The sequence below is a fragment of the Oryzias melastigma genome, linkage group LG23, assembly GCF_002922805.2.
Source record: "Oryzias melastigma strain HK-1 linkage group LG23, ASM292280v2, whole genome shotgun sequence".
Taxonomy (NCBI): domain Eukaryota; kingdom Metazoa; phylum Chordata; class Actinopteri; order Beloniformes; family Adrianichthyidae; genus Oryzias; species Oryzias melastigma.
In genome coordinates this window covers 10,706,740-10,716,115 of record NC_050534.1, presented here as the reverse complement: position 1 = coordinate 10,716,115, position 9,376 = coordinate 10,706,740, and the positions used below count along the sequence as shown (strand labels likewise).

The 9,376-nt window shown below is 35.9% G+C and overlaps 1 protein-coding gene across 3 annotated transcripts in view; it reads left to right on the top strand.

Annotated features, from left to right (window-relative positions):
• The first annotated feature begins 1,455 nt into the window (after positions 1 to 1,455).
• The window catches only part of LOC112154729 (gamma-secretase activating protein), a 36,499-nt gene continuing 28,578 nt past the window's right edge, over positions 1,456 to 9,376 (top strand). For 2 of the 3 annotated variants that reach the window (XM_024285875.2, XM_024285867.2), the window contains exons 1-13: positions 1,456 to 1,820; positions 3,785 to 3,855; positions 5,626 to 5,682; positions 5,764 to 5,833; positions 5,933 to 5,980; positions 6,069 to 6,157; positions 6,467 to 6,536; positions 7,582 to 7,631; positions 7,835 to 7,945; positions 8,065 to 8,121; positions 8,213 to 8,259; positions 8,342 to 8,427; positions 8,525 to 8,527. In XM_024285875.2, the coding sequence (XP_024141643.1) occupies positions 1,733 to 1,820; positions 3,785 to 3,855; positions 5,626 to 5,682; positions 5,764 to 5,833; positions 5,933 to 5,980; positions 6,069 to 6,157; positions 6,467 to 6,536; positions 7,582 to 7,631; positions 7,835 to 7,945; positions 8,065 to 8,121; positions 8,213 to 8,259; positions 8,342 to 8,427; positions 8,525 to 8,527 (847 nt within the window). In that variant the 5' untranslated portion in view covers positions 1,456 to 1,732. The remainder of the gene's footprint in view (positions 1,821 to 3,784; positions 3,856 to 5,625; positions 5,683 to 5,763; positions 5,834 to 5,932; positions 5,981 to 6,068; positions 6,158 to 6,466; positions 6,537 to 7,581; positions 7,632 to 7,834; positions 7,946 to 8,064; positions 8,122 to 8,212; positions 8,260 to 8,341; positions 8,428 to 8,524; positions 8,528 to 9,376) is intronic. The other variant, XM_024285882.2, reaches the window with a different exon arrangement.

The following is a 9,376-nucleotide window of genomic DNA, read 5'->3' as shown; positions in this document are numbered from 1 at the left end:
TGCTCAATTAGAGACAAAAAACCCCACCAAAAAACGGATTAAAAGCAGAAATTCTTTCCCTTTAGCTGAAATATTCATTGGTCACCTCTGTTAAGTATTTTTCCAACCCAATCCTCTCCATTCTCCTCACGTACACCATTGTAGTTTTGATTAATTTATTTTAGTTAATTAAGTTTGTAACTTATGTTTACATTTTTTTAATAACAAGTCAAATAACTGCAAAAATGATGGTAAAAGGTTTAATCTGCTGTCCATCCATCCTTAGTGGTAGAAAATGCCACATTTGATTTGGCTTTTTGATGCATTTATAATTCAAATAAATGATGCATGAGGACAGAGAGTCAGTTTATTTTCAAATGAACTTGAATGTGCTGAGGGCAAAAGTAAAATAAGTTAAAGCTGTTATTTTCAGAAAAATATTACCCTGTTATAATTTAAATATATTTGTAAATATGTAAAAAATACATTGTATGAATAAATGGCCTTAATGACTACAAAAACATAGATAAAGTGTACTTTTCTAAACATAAAGTGGCACGGCTTTGCAGCTTTCTTCGGGTTTTGGTTAGTCCTATTTTCTGATATCATTGGCAAAAACCCCTGTAATGCTTGGGCCTTATTCGAAGTTCACAGGTTGACAAAACCCCCTGTGTAACTGGCACCAGAACCTTACTCCCCCAAAGCGTGTAATGACTTCACCAAATTATTTAGGGACAAAATCAAAAACATTGGACATTTCATCAAGTGTCAACCATATTCACTGGAATCTGCAGGACAACTAAACTGGTTCAAAACTTACTCAGAAAACAGAAAATATTTTGCCTCCATTGGTAACTTCACATCTGAGCTAACATAAATTACACATGGAGTTCCCCAAGGCTCCATCCTGGTGCCACTTCTTTTTAACATCTACATGCTCTAACTGGCACAGGTTATAAAGAGCAAGTGAGGTCACATTTTTTTAAAGTGAGAACTAACAGACAAAAAAGGCATTATTAACAGTTTTAAAATAATTTAATTGGTTTAGAAATTCTTTTGAGGGAACCTTGAATACATTTACTAAAATGTTATTGTTATTAACCACAAATTTATTTTAAAAAATGATAACAATTACACATTTGTTTGCGAGAACACAATAATTTCAACACAAATGTGATAAGAGCAACAAAATAATGAAGAAAACTTTAAAAACACACGGGGACAAGACATTTTCAGGAACAAAAAGCTGTAAGGAGATCCAAATAATTATTCAAAGAACATTTGTATTTAACTATGTTTAAAACTGAAGGTATAATTTTACAAAATATATTAAAATCTAATTTTAAATGTGTATAAATGTGTAACATGCCTCTCCGAAGTGTCAAAACCGAAGCAACGGTGAGAAATTCCAACCGGAAAAAGATTGACAATCTTCGCCACCAATGGGAGTGCTCCATTCAGGCGGCGCGTGCCAAAAGGGGGAGGGTCCATATCTGGTACAGCGTGCCATTTCCGCAATTAAAACAACAGGGAAAAGTTCAAAGAGGAAGTAAAAGTCAGCTAAAACGCACGCGGAGGTGGGTGTAAACTTCTACCAGCTTTGGTTTTATACAAGCGAAGCGTTTTGTTTCGGTCACATGATGTGGAGTCCGAACGAAAGCGACACGGACGGCGCCGAAAGCGACACCAAAAGAGTCATAATTCGTGGGGAAGACCTCGATAAAACAAAGGCAGAGTGAAGGAAAACAGCAACATGCTGAAGCTGAAGGAGGGATTTGACCTGCACAGGGACGTGGTGCTGGATATCCTCAGAAAAGAGGCGTCGGTCTGTCGGGTGACAGGTGAGGCGCTCAGGTGTTCCCCAATTATTGCTTAAAAATAATAATAGTTAACTAAAAGTTATATTTATGTCAATAGTTATGTCTAGTTTGTCTAATTTTCAATTAACAGTGCAGTCTAGCTAGAATTAGTTAGATTTAAACCAACGCTAGTGAGTGCAGTTTTTAATTCTGCACACTAGATGGTGCTATTTCACCACTTAACCGTCATTCATTTCCCTAAAATGTAAACAAAAATCAAAGATGGCAACTTCATTGCCGCCTAAAATAGTAAAATAATGCATTAAAATTGTTTAACGAAGGCAACACACACAATGTAATACTAACTTGAAGTCCACATTCATTACAGGATTATAACACTTCCATAACTGCACTTTCGGTGGTTTTTAAAGACCCATTCCAATGAAAACAGTGTTCTTCTGGCATTTTTACCATGATGGAGAACATATATAAAGAAAATTACTTTAAATTGCATTTTATGTATTATTGTGAATCAAGAGCACACTGAAAAATTCAGAAAATATTGTAGCTCTGGCGTAGAAGCTGCAATCTGGAAGCTCTCTGCTCCGATCCATCCTGATACATCCACTTTTTGATGACTAGAACTGTGAACATCTTCGTTTTCCTTGTCTGAGCCGGCATCTGGCTCAAAATTCTATGGCTGGATTGCTCCAATATTGTTAGGTTGGGGTTGTGAGGGGCTAAACAAAGGGATGATGGGAAATGAAGGCAGGCTTACTCTGCAAATTTTCGATAAATTCCCAGTACTTTCCAGAAACTGTCCTAGAAAATGACACAGCTTTTACATTTTTAAATTAAAAATGGCATAATCATAATTAAAAGAGCACTAGAAAGGCTTTTAAACAGATCAGAAGATGATCGGCATGGGACTTTAAAACCTCTTTAGTGCAAACTACGTACACCTTGCATTATAATCACATACTTTCACTGGGACAAAATTGATTAATTGATCTGAATAAATCTAAGCTTAATAAATCAATCCTTAAAAGTAGAGATCAATCTAACACATGATGCTAAAGTTGCTAGCTTGATCCTATAATGGGATTTCCTATAGGCCGCCAGAGCCGGTCCTGGGCATAGGCAAGCTAGGCGGCTGCCTAGGGCACCATCTTCTGGAGGGGGCATTAAATTGCAAGGATTTTTTTCTTACAGTTTGACACACCAGTCATTTTATGTAAAGTGTAAAAAAAGGTAATGACTAAAATAGAAAAAAATAACTCAAAAGTTTGATATAATCAATAATCCTGGCGCAGTGTGGTTGCTGTTTCTTTAAAACGTTAAGGATGAAAAAGCGGCAAAACAAGCCGTCAGGGACAACTTTAAGGTCAAAAAAGGAAGGAAGAGGAGCGAAAATACGGGCAAAAATCACATTTCGCCAAGGGCCCCATGCAGCCCAGGGCCGGGGCTGAGGACGGCTAATGCTAACTCACGGTCGACCTAAACATACATTGCTGACTAAATGAACATCTTTATAAACTCAGAGGCATGAATTTTCCCAGCTCTTTTAAGGAAATATGTTTTAAAGCAACAGTTTGTGGTCAAAAGCATAGTTTTTTGCTCATACTTTCTTCTTCTTGTGGAATAAGGTGTAATACTAAAGTGCGATCGCCACCTAGTGGTCAAACTGAGGAGAGGCAGAACAATTGTTGGAACTTCTCAGTTTGAGAATCCATGTAACACTGTATGCTATTAACAATCTCATTATTATTTCACTAATACATTTTACAGTATGTGAACTGTATCAGATTAATATAAATATATTCAAAACATATATATAGAGAGAGATTATTAATGTATTTCTAAACAAATGTGTCTAAATGTGTGAACTCAAAATTGAATTGAATTGAGGAATCTAAATTATTGGCGATACCCAGCCCTAGCTTTCACACTAAAGTGTTTGAATTTGAACCTCCCGTGTGTTTATAATAGCAGTGCTGTCCCTGCAGAGTACTCTGAAGCTGTGGACGCCCGTCTCCTGAACATCGAGAGCGATGGGGGCATCCTTTATTCCTGGAAGGTAATTCCATCAAGGGATGTCGCTCATGAGGATCACAATCCATAGTAATACAGTGGGGCTGAGAGATTCAGTTTAATCAAATCCTATGTATGTTGGTGTTTCAGATGGAGATTTTTCTCATTTATAATAGCATGCTGTCAAAACCTCTTGCTTAACCTTTTAACAACGGAGCTCCAGTGTCTGTATTCTATGATTTACTGTAACCTCTTAACAGTTAACATGATCTACGTAAATTCCAGTAGACAGCCTTTTTCTTATTGCTACCTTTCGCTATTTACCATCAAGCTAAAGAAACATTCTTCTAAAACTGTGCCACAGATACATATTTAGTATTTTTGCAGACTGTATAACAGGAGAAAAAAAAAGCTCTCCTCTGCACGGCATAAATTTTTAACGACCGGCCCTCAGAAGAGTGAACGGCTTCAGGAGGTTAAAGAGACGGCGCTGCCTGAGAAGACTGAAGATAATCTTCCTTTTTTTTTTTTTTTTAGTGCCAGGATCCAAGTTTATGCACATGTGTAGTAGGGCTGAAATGATTAGTCGACTAATCGACTATTAAAATAGTCAACGACTAATTTAATCGTCAATTGGTCGTTACTTTATATTATATGGAGTCAGAGTGTATTAAAGTTAAAAGTTATAATAGAATTATGCTAGCTTTTTGGACTATTTTGGCGTTTATTAAGGTTTTTAAGGTTATTTTTTGATTTAGCCAATATTTCAGCTACTAGCTAGCTATTTTGGCTAACTTTGGATTTTTTTCTTTTTTTAGGCTGATTTGGAGTTTAGATAATATTTTAGCTACATGCTAACTATTTTAGCTAATTTAGATTTTTTCATTTTTTAGGCTAATTTGGAGTTCAGCTAATATTTCAACTGCATGCTAGCTATTTTAGCTAATTTATGATTTTTATTTTCTTTGGCTGATTTGGAGTGTAGCGAATATTTCAGCGACATGTTAGCTATATTGGCTAATTCATGATTTTTTCATTTTTAATGCTAATTTGGAGTTTAGCTAATATTTCAAATGCATGCTAGCTATATTGGCTAATTTAGGATTTTTCATTTTTTTAGGATACTTTAGAGTTCAGCTAATATTTCAGCTACATGCTAGCTATTTTGGCTAATTTATAATTTTTCCCTTTTTAGGCTAATTTGGAGTTTAGCTAATATTTCTGCTACATGCTAGCTATTTTGGCCAATTTAGGATTTTTTTAATTTTTTAGCCTAATTTGGAGTTTAGCTAATATTTCAGCTACATGTTAGCTATATTGACTAATTTATGATTTAATTTGGCATTTAACTAATATTTAGCAGGCTATAATCTTCAGCGTTTTAAGCTGTTAGTTTCAGCGATTTCAGTTATCAGCTTCAACATATTTAGTTATCAATTTCAGCATCTTCAGCAGCCAAATTCAGCTTACAGCATTCACACTAGCATTATCGCAGGTAATGCTATATTTCTAGTTTTTAGTTAGTTTAAAGCTAATGGTGGTTAAGATGTGTGGTTTACATCCAGTTTGTGCATGACCTGATTAGTCGACTGACTGGATAAACTAATAATAATAATGATGAATCGACTATTAAAATAATCGTTTGTGGCAGCACTTGTCTTTACCTTTTGGGGGCGACCCTTTGAGTTTAAATCCATAAAAATTATGGTTCATCTAAGGATAATAAAGAGTATTTATTGAGACCAGGTTATTTACGAAAGTCGTGATAATAAAAAACAGATACAGCTACTGATCATCCTCTGTTTCTTGTAAAAAGGGAGCTACAGGCACCACCAGGATTGGCAAATACGACTCCAACACCAAGCAGAATAAGGTAACGCGTTTCCGTGTGAGCTTTGCTTTACCATGCGAGCTGCGTCCACACTCCTAATTCCCACGTCTCCTCCTTCTACAGCTCTTGTACACCTTCGACAAGCAGGTTTGCGTCAGCAGCTGCTCCCTCAACAAGGAGGAGACCCTGCTAGGTGAAGGACCCACTCAGAGGAATTTTTTTTTTTTTGTTAGTGTTTTTAACATGTTCTTTTGCATTTCAAATGTGGTCACATGACTCCACTCCACTCCAGCTGTCAGCCTGGCTCAAAACGTCAGAGGAGAGGAGCGTCTAAAACCAAGTAAAGTCCACTGTCTCTCATTTTTGGCCTCTTTTCAGTGTTTGGAACGCTTGTTGTTAGTGTTGCTCCATCATGTCTGTCTTTGCAGCTTCAAAGTGTCTCACTCTCCTCATTGAGATTCATCCTATAAACAACACTAAAGTCCTGAAGGCAGTGGACTGCAGAATCAAAGTGCAGGTTTGCCATAAATGTTTCACTTTATTAAAATAAAAATCAGATTTACATCGTAATGTATCTAAAAACTTAAGAAAACCTTAACAAATATTGTGTTATTTACTTTTTTTTTGCTCAAAAAATATTTTTTATTTTATAATTTTAATTTAAATGACTTGAATGTGAATTAATTTTTATTTAAAGGAAACTTTCTCTCATCTCAATTAAACTAATCTTTATTTATTTAAATTCTAATAACTTGACACACGTAAATTGTAAAAGTTTCTGGTATAATACTGTAAATAACTCCTGACTTCTGTGACTTTTCTTAAGTTTCTCCTTCAAGACAGCGACAAGAAGTCGGTGCTGGAGAGCCATCTGCTGCTGTTTGCCGAGGATGGATGTGAGTGTCCAGACTATTGACTGTAAAAGAGAACTGGACCGAGGGAGTGTGATGTCACCTATTAAAAACGATTTACTTCCAGATCCGACGAAATAAAGTCAATTTAGTTGCAGTTTTTTCACGATACGGACGCAGCCAATGAGCTATATAGGTCAGAGTTGCTACGCTAGCTTGTTGTGTATGCAAATTTGGACGCCATATTGGATATGTCGAGATGCCTGATTACTACTGTGCTACAACTGTACAAACAGAGCTGGAAAAAGAAGAATGAGACTTGGTCAGTAAATTATTACTGTCAGCTGATAAAGAAGAATTTACAGAAAACATTTTAGTAAGATCTGAGTGAGTTTACTCTCAATGGTGAACGTTTAGGCCAGCGGTGCCCAAACTTTTTCAGTCAAATTGCCATAATCTAAATGGGATCGTGGTCAAATATAATATTTTTGCACTTTGTACAAAAACATTAATAACACATTATTTTTGTGATTACCATTTTTTTTTCTTTTAAAATTGGACTAAAATTAAACATTTTATGGTCATTTTACCATATCTGCTAAGCCGCGTCTCTTTGTTTACTGACCTGTCCAATATGGCGTCACTCTTTACGCATCTTGAACAATGGTAACTGGCTAGCGTAGCATCTCTAGCAATATACCTTATTGGACGCAGCCATGTTGGAGCCAGACGAAGTCAGAAAGCAGCGACTGCTTAGAGTCGATCTCAATCAACATCACTATGGCAACCACTCTTGCCAATCAGTGCTTCATTAGTCCAACATCATTGAGGCATCTGATTGGTCAGTTTATAACGTCAAGAGATATAACACAAAGAAAAGGAATGGTTATTCTGACAAATAAAATGACAATAACTGCTGTTTATTTTTCACTGTTTGTAATGTAGGGGGGGGGGACACTCAGTCCTGTTCTCTTATACAATCACTGATTCTAATGCTGCTGGTTTTTACATTTAAACATATGCATAGAAATAAAACAGTGAAACAAAGTGCTTTGGAACTGTGTCCTCATTATGCTTCTGGCTCTTTCAGATGTGGATCTCTATCATGTGCTGCTAAGTAAACAGGAGGGTTACAGAGTGGTAGGTTCTTTGTTTTTTGTTGCTTTTTTAGTATTTTTAAATGAAAAAATTAAAACCATTAGACGTGTTTGGATATTCATAATTCAAGAACGCTCTTGTTTTAGCTTCCTTATGTGTTTTTTCTCTCTCTCTCTGGGAGAACAACACATTAAGAATTCAGTGTGTCTGCAAAAGCAGAATATCAATTTGTTTTTGTGAACCAGGTGATGGCCAATCCCGAGCGTTTGTCCAAAACAGCAGAAAGAATCGTGGAGGATTTCTGCTGGGTCCAGTGGGACGGACACACTCAAAGACTCCACTATCTCACCTTCAAGGTGATGCATACAGATGCAACCATCTGAGGGAATCCAGACGGCCCAGTGTTACTGTAAACAGCAGCAACATTTCCTCTAAGCTTCCTCACAATGATCTGTTTGCTTCTGGAAATTCGCAGGACAAGTTTCTGCTGCGATGCGTTCAGTTCCACCCCAACAATAACTGTGAAACGGCGGTATGTCGGCATCAAAGTTGTGTTGAATCTTAATGCTCTTTTATGAATTCACTCTATGCTAACAGAACTCTCCTCCTTTTATGTGAACTAGCTGGAGCTGCACTTGGATATGCCCTCTAATTCTTTTCCCACAGTCAAGTAAGACAAAATATTTCAGTAGATTAAGAAATATAGAAAAAAAAAATCACAAACTAGGATGCTTTTATTTTGTGCGTTACAGGTTCGTGAATCTTGGTTTTGACCACTATCACGAGGAAAACGCCAGTCGGGAGCTTGTGAAGATGAGAGTGTTCACAAACCAAATAGGTGCACACAAACACACACCTGTGCTGTTATTTAAAAAAAGAGGCTACATGACTTCTTAATGTTTTTTTCTTTTTTTTTTTTTTTTTTAAAAAACAAGAAAGTAAGTTTTTTGTTTTCTTAATCTAAATTAATCACAGAAAATGAAAAAATAAATATTTTCTATAGTTTGAATTACATTTTTGGGGATGATTGAAGGTCCAACGGAGGGAATTTCTATTCTATTCTATTCTATTCTATTCTATTCTATTCTATTCTATTCTATTCTATTCTATTATCATTAACGTCCTCACATACCAAGTGTTTTAGAGGAATTCGGGCAAATTATCCAGTTTTCTCACGGATGGCAAAAGAATGTGAACCTTTAGGATTAGGGTTGCCACAAACAACATTTCCATAGTCGATTAATCCCAGATTATTTATTTTTTATTTATTTTATTTATTTATTTATTTATTTTTTATATTAGTCGACCAATCACAGATAGTTTTTTCTGATTAGTCGACTAATCGGGTCATGTACACTGGCTGTAAAACACACATCTTAACCATCATTAGCTTTAAACTTGAAGTGTTTAAGCTATATGCTAACTTAAAAAAAAGGTTGTTTATTAACCCTTTAATAAATCATGCAGCTTATTTCCTTCATTATTTTCTGGCAATGAAACAAGACTTAAATCAAATGAGGTCGGCATGTAAAACAAAAGAAAATTTTTTCACAAAAGATAAAGTTTTGGTCTCATTGACACAAATTTAAGAAAATAGCGCTCCCATCTGTATTCAACTTCACTACACTCTGACTCTATACAAAACTGTACGATGCTCTTGCTAGTATTCAGGAAAGCTAGCATTTCTGCATGTCAAAGACTTGATCTCTTTTGAGAGCAGATGTTTCCTCAGCAGAGACATTCATGCTAATGTTAGCTTAGCTTACCTAGACGAAGATCCATCTTCA